The 13,207-nt window shown below is 48.7% G+C and overlaps 1 protein-coding gene across 1 annotated transcript in view; it reads left to right on the top strand.

Annotated features, from left to right (window-relative positions):
- The first annotated feature begins 9,894 nt into the window (after positions 1 to 9,894).
- Positions 9,895 to 13,207, top strand: part of NXN (nucleoredoxin) — a 140,585-nt gene continuing 137,272 nt past the window's right edge. Inside the window, exon 1 of the mRNA XM_024564674.3 lies at positions 9,895 to 10,369. Coding sequence (XP_024420442.2) covers positions 9,998 to 10,369 — 372 coding nt within the window. The 5' untranslated portion in view covers positions 9,895 to 9,997. The remainder of the gene's footprint in view (positions 10,370 to 13,207) is intronic.

The raw sequence follows: 13,207 nt of genomic DNA, 5'->3' as shown, positions 1-13,207 counted from the left end.
ATGCATTAATGACCGCCAGATTTTTATCTCCAGCTTAGGCCTTTTTCATAAGCACAAGAACCAGACAATTTCCATAGGCACTTCTAACTCAACACCCAGACAAACACCCGTTCTTTCCTATGAATGAGGGGCCTAGAGCTCCGATTCATGCTGAGGTCTTAAGGGCCAAAATGGACCTAAGAGATAAGCTGGGACAGGCCCCCAGGCACATCTTAGGCAAGGTGGCCTTGGAAATCAATGGTCTAAACAATTAATCTGTACGACTAGCTAGGGAGCAAGAATCGATCTGAAAATTAAAGGTCCACAGCAGAGTTCACGTGAGATCCAAGGAGGCACATGCAGGAATTCCAGACGTCCGTGGTACATGACGGAGGGGCCCTTTCATGCAACATCGTTGGCCCAGGTTACAGGTGGAGAGAGAACAGTTACAGACACAGAGACAGACACTCTCTCTCCCCCCCCACCCATCTTCTTCAGTAGGTGGAGTGAGTTTCACCTGGTGGAAAACTTGAACCTCTTCAAGCACATTCTAGAAGTAAGGGTTGGAGCAGCATATCAGTGGTCAGAGAGAATGAGGGACACTTATTTATTTATTTATTTAGGGACAGGAAGGGAGGGAGAAAGAGAGAGAGAGAAACATCAGTGTTTGGTTGCCTTTCACACACTCCCACTGGGGACCTGGCCCGCGACCCAGGCATGTGCCCTGACTGGGAATCGAACTGGCAACCTCTTAGTTTGCAGTCTAGCACTCAATCTACTGAGCCACACCAGCCACGGCAACAAGGGACATTTAAAGATGAATTAGATTCACAGGGAGTGTTGTAGGAAGAGTCTGCACACACTGAGTTGGTGACCATCCCTTGAAGGACTTCAGGTAGTGGCACAAACGGGCAGATGCTGAACTGGAGGAGGGCCCGATCATATCTCCCTTGGGTGCCCAAGACCCCCACTGGCCTGCTGTTCCCTCAGTATGTCACTGGAGCCCAGAAGTAAAAGAAATGGCATGAGTGGGATGGAATGTGGAGGTCCAGGTTGAGAAGGGCAGTGTGTCCTCTGTGGATTTGAGTTGTATGTGAATTTGGTAACGGTGAGTAGTCTGAATAATCCCGTTGCTGGTAGGAGATACGGTCCCGTAGCTACTCTTGAGTAGCCAACTGATTTACTGTAACTAGTGGGTTCTGGGCAAGTGCCTTTGTATTTAAAGGGCCTTGACCCATGTCCTCCAAAGCCAGAGTATAGCTAGGAGCTAAGGATGGAAATATGGCATCTGGGAAACTCATGGGAGGAGGAGATATTAAGAAGTTGTGGCTGTAGCTGGGCTGGAACAGGAGCTGAACTACTCTGAAAAGGTGACAATGTCCACCATCATCACCATCCTCCATCATGTGAGGAGTATAGGTCAGAGGTGAAATCTAAGGATGTTTAGGAATCAAGAGTTGGTTCAATCCTTGCACTGCCTGTCCCGTGTGGTTGCAGAAGCCCTGCACACCTGTTTGGCTGGAGTTGCTGGCCAGGAAGGAATGATGGGTCATATGCTACACCTGGGCAGAGGCTGCCCCTACCTCAGCGCACTGCCACACCACCTGTCTCTTTCTCCCCAGAGGTCCCTCCTAGACAGCCCTAGGTCCCCCAAAGATGCCTCTACAGCATCTCTTAGGTCAGCAGCAAGTGAGGCAAGTAGTAGCCATTGCCTACAATTACCTGTCACTGGAAGTAGGTTCACACGACTTGGAGCCCCACTGAAATGGGTAACAACTGTTTGGCTAACGAGCCTGGAGTACATCATGGGTCTCGGGGCCCACTCTAGGGTGGCCATAGGCTGGAGAAGAAGGGAGAGGCAGCGGCACTTTGCTAGCTTCATGTCTAACTTTAAAGCAAGTCACGCCTCCTCAAAGGGCTGGTGTCCAGGGCTTTGGACCAATTTGTTGTGGAAAAAAGCCACTGATTCCCCCTGGTCTTTTGTTCAGCTCTGAAGAAAGGCGCTCAGCTTCACAGGTCCAGCAGCAGCCCAGATGGCCACGTCCTGCCAAGTGCAGAGCAGACTTGATGCTTGATTTGTTAGGAGGCCCCAGGGACCGTTTGACCAGTGGAAGACCCGGATGGAGGCAGACTTGTTTCTCTGCTTTCCCCTCGATGCACAAAGGCATCGGTGACCCCTCTTCCCACTCACCAGCCTCCCCCAGCCCAGAGCTTTCCGTGTCTGATATTACTTTCGTAGCTGAATGAGAAAGCCTGGACATGCCCTGGACTGGCAATGAACTTTTCTAGGAGTGGGACAGCAGGGGTGCAGCTTTGCTGGAGCCACAGGCAGGGTGAGTGGAGTTCTGTATTTTTTGTTTTAACTATTTTTTTTCACATAAAACCACTTATAATTTAGCCCAAACCCTGGAATTTATTTACAAAAATATTGTGTATTTATTCTTACATGTTTAAACTTGAGTCACCTTCAAAGCACTCTCCATTTGATGCCATGCACCCATTGAGACATTTTTTCCACTGCTCAGAACAGTTTTTGACTCGTCGATTTTGATGCCTTTTTAGTGCTTCTGCCGGTTTTTGTTTCACTTCTTCTGCATCGGTAAAACATTTCCCCTTAAGGATTTTTTTCATCCAGGGAAACCAAAAACGTTACGCATGGCAAGATTAGGTGAATGGGGAGGGTGGGGCACAAGGGTCATGCTGTTTTTTGGTCAAAAACTGCTGAACACTCAGCACGGTGTGGGCAGGTGCGCTCATAAATCACCCATCGTGAAATGGGCAAACGAGTTGAAAGAGTCTTCAAAAACACATTCACTGAAGCCAAACACAGCCTCTCACAACAATGCCAGCTGATACACTGACACAGATGAATTCCTAGAATACTCACCTAGTGGGGGAAGCCTGTACTACAGGGGCCCACCCTCCAGAAGGTAATGCCGGGTTTTTTGCTGGGGGTTGGGGGCCATTGTACAAAGGGCTAGCATTATTTCTGCAGTAAGGTGGATGTGTTGAATGGCCCATTCAAGGACGTTCACTTAGTCCAACGTATGAAGCCTTTGTCCTTCGTGCCTGGACAGGAACACTGGCAGCCATATTGAGGCCACATTTCCAGATCAGACCGTGCAGTTTTGAGCAAATGCAGCGAGAACGAGAACCCTGGCCAAATTTTCTCAAATGGCTCCAGCAGAGCTACTGATGACCCATCTTGATCTCTCCGATGCAACGAGGCAAAAGGTTGTTATAATTTCTCCAGCTAGCTGAGTCACCCGTCACTCAAGAGGGCTGTTAGTCTGGAGGAAACACTGGCAAGTAGGCTGTGACCAGGCAGAATAATAAAAACCCAGCACTGAGCACACTGCTTGGGAGTTGCTGCCTCGTACGGACAACAAGAGTGTGTACGATTGAGAGCAGAACCAGGACGCAGGATGCTGAAGCCAACCTGGGTGTCAGGGGAGAACTCCCATCCCTGCCTAAGAGCAGGCACTTAGGTATGAGGTGGGCTCTCTGAAGCCTCAGGGGCAGGATCATTATGAAGGTTGGCAGGAAACACTCTGGGCTTGTGAACTGGGAGCGAAGGACTGATGCCTCATTCCCCATTAGGAAGACTCAGAAGCAAGGAATAGTCTGAACTCATCAGGGTAGCAGTTAGGAAAAAAAAAAAAATCAGAACTCCAAATCAGCCCCTCCCCTACCCTGAGCTCAGAGGAACAGATCGGAGAGGCAGACTAGAAGGCTCCCTAAGGGGGTGTGGCTCTTCCTGCGCATCCACAGGTGTAGGCTGTTCTGGGACTGTGAGGTTTGGGTGAACTTAAATTAGAACTTACTCTCCTCCTCAAAGCTGCTCTTCCTGAGTTTCCCATCTGGGTGAATGGTGCTTCCATGCACTGTATTAGTCTTAGATGCCTTGCTTCCTGCATCCCCTACGTACCTTCTAGCTAGCTTTCCAATGCACCCCTTCCTTTGTGTACTCGTTGCCACTGCCGTAGTTTGGGCTCCAGTCATTTTTCATTTACTAGAACCCATGGGTCTTCGTGCCTCCTACCTTGCTCTTCCCCAAACCATCCACAGCACAGAAATGCCAGCACGTGCTGCTCAGAATTCTTCTCCGTGCCAGGACGAGATCTGAACTCCATGTGTTGCTTTTACAACTAGTGCCCAGGAAGACACATATGTTTCAGTCCAAGTTTAGTTCTTAGTCGAACATTTCCATTCCCAGTTGTCTGCTTCGATATCTCTTTTGGATCTGGAAGTGATGGCTCAGAATCATTCTCAGTCACCTGGGCTCTGTGGGGTCTGGGAGATGAGTTTGGGCTTTTTGGCTCCCCGTCATTTCTCTGACTTGTGCCCTGTCCTCAGTCAAGTGTAAATTAGTAGGAATTATTATCACTATTTCTTCATTTTGCTTTTGACTTGTGATAGCCACTGTGAGGACAGAAGTGCCCTGTTCTGCCCTTTCCAGGGACGGGCCATTGGACTCTAGGCTGGTTCGGTGGGCGGTCTCAGCGTGCTGGGGCGGGTCTCTCCCAGGGCATCATTCTTCGGAAGTTGTATTTACTCACCCACGCCCAGCAATACAGATTTGCTTACTGTCTCTTGTGCTATTGCTTTGGCTTTGCTTACAAAAGGTCGTTGGAGATTTGGCAAACAGTCTGGCAGTCTGGTGGAATGTTTGCGCCGACTTCAGACTTGGAAAACGCTTGGGCTACGTCTGCAAGGGGATCGCATGGATGGGAAGTTGTGAACCCGAGGTTTGATCTGAAAAGTATTGGAGGCAAATAGAAATATGCGTTATGCTTTTCTAGCACTTTGCACTTCTGACTCAGAAAAGAGTTAGGAGGCTTCAAGAACTAGACTCCTGTTGCTTTTCTAGGGGAGAAAATGAATAAAAAGAGCAATATGGTTACTTCCAAAAATGACATACCCAGTTGGTGCCAGAAAGATAAGCAGCACGCTCTGCTATCAGCAGGGAGGACGAGACCCTTCCTCACCTTCCTTCCTCCTGATCCTGCTCGGCTCCCAGCTCTCTATTTTGCTTCACTTACCTCTCTATCAAGCAGTTCCCCTTATCAGTGGGTTGGCGGCAGAAGACCAACTTTTTAAAAAGGAAAAGATAAAACAGATGTGAAAACTGTAAAATAGCATTAATCTACAGGTAAAATAATTCACAAGGAACTCTCAATGAAACAGAGTGCAACTTATTGTTTGAATCCGTTTTAATTCAAATTTTGTTCATTACTCTTTGAACTATGGGGACCTGGCAAGCTTTCATCATCAAACGCTCATTTTGTACCTCAGTTTTGTTGTAACATTTTGCATTTTGGTACATTTTTTCTCTTTCACTTTGCGATGTCCCAATGTACTTAAATATTCCTTTTCCACTTATAGTTTCTGATCTTTTGAATAAGTTCTTTTTGAAATTTCAAAAAGTACTTTTTTCTTGGACTAGAATTATAGCTTCCATATTTTTCTCGCATTTATTTCCTTCAGCTCCTTTCCCCGAGCAATCTGTTACTGTTTCTTAAATATCTTTCCAGATATATTTCATGCATATGTAAACATTATGTTTGTGAGGATATACATAGGTGTTTTTATCCATTTAAAAATTTACAAGTGGTGGCCTAGGACCGCCTACCCATTCTGCACCTTACTTTCTCCTGCGCTGCATCTACAGATGTTCCACGTCAGTGGATGTGATGAGTCCAGGAATCGAGGGGTGGAAATGGGAGCATCATCACTCACTACCACCTCAGTCACCCACTGGCAAACTGTTGGCTCCTTGTTCCCACAACCTTATGTTCTGCTGGCCTAGACATCTTCGTCCCTCAGGGAAAAATGCTCCCACCTGGAGGCACGATGATTCCACCGCACTGGAAGTGAATATCCAGCTGCTTCTCGAGCCTCTGAATTACCCGGCAAAGAAAGGAGTTACTGCGTGGGGCGGGGTGATGGATCCTGACTGCCAAGGGGAAATTGGGCTACTAGTCCACAAGGGGGTGAAAAAGAGTATTCTGAAATGCAAGAGGTCTCTTCATTACCGTACTCGGTGATTAAGATCAGTGGAAAACTGCAGCAACCTAATGTAGCTGGGACTATAATGGCGCAGACCCCTCAGAAATAAAGGTTCAGGTCACTTCACCAGGTAAAGAACTGTGACCAGCTGAGGTGCTTGCTGAAGGCCAAGGGGATTCAGAAAGGGTCGCAGAAGAAGGAAGATGTAACTGCCAGCTATGATCACACGACCAGTTACAGAAATGAGAGCTATAACCATCATAAGCATTTCCTCCTTATGTGGTTACGAATATGTTTGTGTGTGGATATTTGTGTCTGGCAAATATCTTTGTTTCTTCTCTCTTATTCCCTTATCACGTACCATAAGATGATTGACTTTATATCATAGTGTTTAAGTTATAGGATGTCAAAGAGAAGACTCTCTCTCCTCTTTTGCTGACGGGGTTAGTGCATTTTCGGTTGTACACAGGACAGTTGTGTCACGCTGGGTGGAACTGGACCCCTTCCCGTGTTCGCTGGAGAGTAAGTGTGGTCTAAGGAGATGCGCACAACTGCCACGTTGACGAGGGGGAGCCTTCGATGGGTCAGCTTGACTGGGCCACGGGGTGCCCAGATGTTTGGTTAAATGTTATCCCCAATATGTCTGCGAGGGTGCTTCTAGATGAGAGTAGCATGTGAATAGGTAGGCTGAGTAAAGCAGGTCGCCCTCCCTCCCCAGTGTGGTGGGCCTCATCCAGTAGGTTGAAGGCCCGAGTAGAACAGAAGAAGTAAAGTAAGGTGGCGGTGCAATAAGCATTCACTCTCTCTGCTTGTCTTTGAGCTGAGACACAGGTCTCCTCCTGCCTCCAAACGCAGACTCGGACTGGCACTTGCACCATCAGCTCTCCCGAGTCTCAGGCCTCAGGACCCTGACGGGAACTGTTACTGGCTCTCCTGGGCCTCCAGCCGGCTGACCATAGATTTGGGGACTTCTCGGCCTCCATATAATAAATCTGTCTAGCTATCCTGTTTCTGTTCTCTGGAGAACAAGAGTAATAACTGTACAGAGAAATCTCCTTAATTCTTTTCAGAGGCCAGATTACATCCGTGGTGATGAAAGTGGCCTAACTGTGTTATCCTCAGTGATAACACAATGAGGCTCTTCCCAGTGTTTTTCTCATTTCACCAGCATATCAATACATATCTGCACACATACATCCTTGTGCACAAATGCCACTTCCCCTGAAGATCAATGAATGTGATTCATGAATCTTAAAGGTGACAAATACGTATTTGTTCTGTGCATGTTTTGTGTGACATCATATACCTTAGAACGCCACATCCCAACAGGAAAACTCTGTAGTACGTCTGTTCGGTTCAATGTCAGACATGTTGACATTAGAACTATTTAATAACTATTGTAAAACAATAATAGTTTTCAGAATAGCCAGTCAATTCATGTAACATAACTAGCCAAATACCAGTAAGGACAGTCTCGTGAAGCTGATCTCTTGAACTACAGAAGCAGAGAGAGTGCTTTCAGCAGGCCAGAGGATGTTGGCCCTTCTTTTCAGGAAGCCCAATGAGTCTCCTTGGGCCTCTTCTGGTAACAAACACCCACTGGAATTATGATTTTGGAATCCTTTCCATCACAAATCCCCTCTTTCCACGCCCCTTGAAAACGCAGCTGTGATATTTGGCCCCTGACCAAGCCAACAATTCTCTACATTTTATTTATATTTCATGTGCAGTATGTTCAAACTCTCACTTTCCCAGGTGCCAGATGCTGGTTTGGACACTCTCCAGTGGAAAGTGTTTTCCTGTAAAATAATAGAAGTAAAATGCTGAACAAACCGGCTCTTTATATTGGACTTGCACCTAGTTTACCAGAGTTAAGTGCTTTAATAATGACCTCACTACTGTCCCAGATGTGCAGTCCCCCGAATCCCCTCTTCACCTGCCTCCACACCAGATTGCCCTCTGGCTTCCGTAGGGTAGAAGGGCTTGGAGTCGTTTCACATTTCTTCAGTGTTCACGTGAAAGTGTTAGAATGTGGGAATCTGCCTCGCATGCTGTCAGAGGTGCCCGATGTAACCCACACGCCGGTATTTCGAATATGATTTGGGTGAGAAGATAAAGCATGAAACCATTGACAGGATTTCTAAAGATATTTAATAACTTAATGTGTGTTTTGTTAATAGCTTTAACATGTTTTCATCAAAAAGTGATGCTTTCTGTGTTTTATGATAATTCTGTCCCTGCGGGGGTCCAGAATTTTGGCATGACACGCTAAAAATTAACTCAGAAGGTGTGTTTGTGCTACGGTTGTTGCCTGTTTAAAGGCAGTCCTCAGTCCAAAGATCCTATTTGTGAAATGAGCAGCAATGTTAGGTAGATAACAATGTTAGGTATGTCCATAAGAAAATGGACATAATTTTTTTAGAGATTGCCAGTCCACTCTTGGCTGCACCACCACCCACTGCATGGGTTTTTGTGGTAACATTTCACTGAGCTGAAAACCAGCAAAATTCCTTGTTCTATGCTAGAAAAATTGAAAACCTTAGGCATCAAAATTTGTGCCAAAAGCTTGTGGTTCTATTCTGAGGTTTAAATGCACTCTGTAAAGCGTGCTGTAATTTGCGTGTGTGTTTGTGTGTGTGTAAAGCCGCTATAAAATAACACAAGTTTCTGCTTGGCTGCCAAGTATCTCTTTTTACAGTATTGGGCTCTGGTAGATCTCATTTTCTTTTTCACGATTTCCATTAGATGGCGGTAGATGCCCAAGAAAAAACTTCGGAAGGGCCGGTGGAGGGCCTGAGAGGGGCATTTTTTTCTTTTTGCTGGATTGTTGGTAGTTGAGCAGACACACACTGAAGGTCATAGATTGTGGGTGGGCGTGGAATACATTGTGTGTGTGTGTGTGTGTGTGTGTGTGTGTGTGTGGCTGGCAACTTTACCGCAGACCACCTGTTTAATCCAGGTTCTCTCTAGCCTAGGGTAGCATTTGCCAGCTGGCAAAAAAAAAAAAAAAAAAAAAAAAAAAAATCCCTAGAATTTTTCTGAACTATCAACAGACGTGGGATAAGCCATGGAACCCAGTCAGGAGAGCAGCCAGCAGTGATTTAGAGATGCTGCGGCATCTGCTGCACACACTTACGGACAAGGAAGACAGCCACTCGCTGGTGGGGAATGGCCACTGCGGCTGTGGCCTGAAATCCCACAGTACGACCTGCGATCAACCCACAACGGAGAGAATACTTCTTTACGTATTACGGATTCTCTCACGTGTGCCTAGCACCAGATCAGATCAGAAACTACAAAAGAAATATAAGAGGTGGCATCCTCCAGTCCTCTCACAGGAGAAAATACAAAACATACAGAGAAGTAAGTGCCCAGTGAGACCCAGCCTGAGTCAGGAAGGTGGTAATTCCTACAAACCTTTCGAGAGGTCAGTGGGGTACGAAATTGCCGAACAGTTATGCTTTGTGTAGGGAGAGAGAAGAGGGAGAGGAATAAGAAAGGGTAAGAGAACTCCGGTGGGGGGGGGGCGGGGGGAACGGACCGTGGGAATCTTTGGAGAAGTCCGGAGAGAACTGAGAATTTGGAAAGGGAGAGGAAATGGAGGGGCTAGGCCAAGTCCAGCAGCTTCGGAAATGCGGGCTCAGCGGGCCCTTCTTTATTTAGGCCCCGGACATTCCTGTTAGAATGGGGCGTTTCCGGTCAGCTTCCACGCTAGGGTTGTTTCCCGAGCACTTTGGCCACGCGGTGGAAGCCGGCACCCGGTGTCCCAACAGCTGCGGGTATCGCCGGGACAAACCGCGCGGCGAGAGACAGCCAGGGAGGGGGCGTGGCGAGGGCGGGCCGGAGGGGGCGTGGCGAGGGCGGGCCTGTGTGGGCGGGGCTCTCCTCTCCCCGCCGCCGCCGCCGCCGCCGCCGCCGCCGCCGCCGCAGCCTCTGCCAGCCTTGCGGACCAAGAGAGCCGGGTCGCCGCCGCCTGCACGCCCGCGTGCCGGGGCTGCGGTGCGCCAGGATGTCGGGCTTCCTGGAGGAGCTGCTCGGCGAGAAGCTGGTGACGGGCGGTGGCGAGGAGGTGGACGTGCACTCGCTGAGCGCCCGCGGCATCTCGCTGCTCGGGCTTTACTTCGGCTGCAGCCTGAGCGCCCCCTGCGCGCAGCTCAGCGCCAGCCTGGCCGCTTTCTACGGCCGCCTGCGGGGGGACGCGGCGGCCGGGCCGGGGGCCGGGGCCGGGCCGGGGCCCGGGGCAGGGGCGGCCGCGGAGCCGGAGCCGCGGCGCCGCCTGGAGATCGTCTTCGTGTCCTCGGACCAGGACCAGCGGCAGTGGCAGGACTTCGTGCGGGACATGCCGTGGCTGGCGCTGCCCTACAAGGAGAAGCACAGGAAGGTGAGCGGCGCGGGCCTCCTCGGCGCCCCCGGCCTGGGTGCACACCCCGCGCGTTCCTGGGAGCCAGGTCGTCGCCGCTCCTCGTCGGCCAACCCACCCCACTGTACCCTCTGCCTCCTTCATCTTTGCACGCGCTTCCCTCCCTGTCCCTCAGTGTCCCCTTCCTCTGCCTGTGCCCGCCTCCCTACCCGGGACCCCGCCGGGTGGAGGCTCCCGCGGGAACTCCTCGGTGCCTGTGCCAGGCCGCGCCCGCCGGGAAGTTTGACACTCTACGGTTCTCCGACCCAGGCAAGCGTCCTGAGGAGTCCAGAGCCCTGTCCCCACAAGTTGGGAGACTCGCGTAGGGGGTGGCTGCGCTGGGGGTCCGGAGTCCGTGACTCCTATCGCGGGGCCAGAGGTGCCGGGAGAGGCCGCTTTCTTCCTTCAGCAACTGGACTCCTGGCGGATACCTGTGTTGGGTGGGGGAGGGCGCTAGCCCCCTACCCATAATGCTCAAACCAGGAAGTTTCTTTTCGAGAGAAATCTGCTTTTCTGGGCCCCCCCCCTCTCCCTGGGACCCTGGACGCAGAGGCCGAGGACAGGCCGCCCTGCACCCCGGGGAGGTGGCTGCCGACCGTGGCTTTGGGCAAGAAAGGAACTCACTCCTCTACCTTTCCCACTCTTTCTGCACCGCGGCTGAACTGGTGGCCACCCGGGAGCTTTTCATTGTCTGGCTGTCCAGCCATTCTCCCCAGATGCCTCCCAGGCACAGGAACAGACCGTTCTTGCAGATCTCAGTTGCTTGGTTGGTGGGCCACTGCCGTCTTGGCAAGCTTCGAATTAAATGCTGAGCTGATTCCATAGGTGCAGATTGACCAGAAGAACGAGGATTTGGGGAAATTTATTTATACTTCGCTGTCAACTTCTCATTCCTCCCAGTTTACTGCCGAAGTTAGTTTGGGTTTTTGAGTGTATCTGTTGGATGAAGATGTCTGTTTTAGCAAGAGGAATTGAGGAATTTTTTTTATCATGAATTGAAACAGAAAAAGTTTTGGGGTGCTCTTGCTTAATTGGTATGCAACGTGTGAGTCCAGGCCTTTTTCTGAGGAGAATCTTGGTTTATGGACAGGAGAAGGGCTGCACGGGGGGCCTTAAGGCCCCTCTGGGGAGGATGGTAACGGCAAACCGTGTGTTTGTTTTATGTGTATAGAATCTTGTTGAGAAGCATGATTTAGATTTAGTGAGAGCAGGAGGCTTATTCTGTGACCCCAAATGTCTCCAGTAAATCATCCATCGTGAAGCAGTGTGAGGTACAGACTTGGGATTTAAAGTATGAAATACAGTTTGTACATGTAACACTGGAAAAACATGGGCTCACTAACCACACAGAGGCAAAACTTGGCATTTTAAGCCCTTTGTAGGTGATTTTGCCCATCTTTGATTTATGCGTTTGCTAGTGCATTAATAGGAACGGCTAGTCCTTTTTTGCTTTACAGTATGGAACCCTTTGTTTTCCTAAGTGGTCGTTTTTATAGGTCTTTTGGGGAGGAATAATGTTCAGAAAGTGATTTACCAAATAATATTTTCACCATCATGGCAAGTTTCTATCGTAGACCAAAATCTGGGTTAAATAATGTCCTTATTGGGTGATGCCGGTGACTTCTAGCTTTTGCAAACATACAGAGACGGGAAACCGTGACAGACCTGAGGCCCGCTGTGATTTTCACAGTGGGAGAAATGCAGTTGCTGGGTAGTGGAAATGTGCAGCAAATTGAGATGTTTTGCAAACGCTTAAAGCTTTTTCTTGAAAAAGGAGGCCGTTAGGTAGGATATAGGCCATGCCTGTTTCTCTATGCCCTGGCCAGTCCCTTGGCACGAAAAAATGTGGCCTGTGGTCCTAGCCCGGGCCGGCTGATTCTGCCAGGTTGAGAGTCCAGATGACACCAGGCAGACCCTCCTTTGAAAATACAGTTCAGCATGTACGTGTGCCCAAACCCTGCGGTGTTCGCATTTACAATTTTTATTATTTTGCTCCGAGTTTTTCTGTTTACTTTGTTCTCTAAAACAAGTCCATTTTTGAGGCCGCAGTTTCTGTTCTTGGATGCTCATGAATAGGCAACTCAAGATCTTATGCCAGAAACGTTCTTATTTGAGGTGATACAACCAGGTAAAAAGGCTCCAGCTGTGTTTCTTATGGAAAACATACTCTTGGAAATTACAAAAGCCGCGCACTCACTCTGAAAGGAGTTATTTTCCGCTGGAAACCGAAGACGTGTAGAACAGATTCCTTTTCCGTAATTTTGAGTTTTTGTCTTTCTCATTTGAAATTGGGGTGCCTAGAAACCTTCGAGCTTGTGATGCCAGTTCCATGATAAGAACAGTGAAAAGTCCCAGGCACCCCCAGTTCAGGGTGCTGGGTGGGTGATCACCGACCTCCTTGCTGATGGACTCTGTCCGTGTCTCACCAACTATAAAAATAGCTCTAAAGAAGAGAATTTTGTTTTACATTGAAGATAAACCAGAGTTCCAGATTACTGATTTTTTTAAAGTTCTCATTAACATTTGTTCTTTAAGGCCATTCGTATACTTCTTCCCTTTGGGATAACAAAGGGTATGGTTCTAATTAGTTATTGGCTGGCATTTCTCTAAAGAAAATTGAAAAATTATGGTGGGGAAAGAAAATGCTGTGTAGTATTGCTTTTTTTTTCTTCTTTTATTAATTTCCCCTTTTATGTAGTAAGAAAGTCTGCGGATGACCATATATGTTAAGTCTGCATTTTGCCTGGTTCCTCTCACCTTGATTGGAGCTGTGAGAAAACAGCAAGTAAGAGAATTCTGGCATCTTTAAGAATCGTTGAT

This window comes from Desmodus rotundus, chromosome 9, assembly GCF_022682495.2.
Source record: "Desmodus rotundus isolate HL8 chromosome 9, HLdesRot8A.1, whole genome shotgun sequence".
Taxonomy (NCBI): Eukaryota; Metazoa; Chordata; class Mammalia; order Chiroptera; family Phyllostomidae; genus Desmodus; species Desmodus rotundus.
Note: the sequence above shows the minus strand (reverse complement) of the source record. Positions and strands in the feature narration are given on the sequence as shown.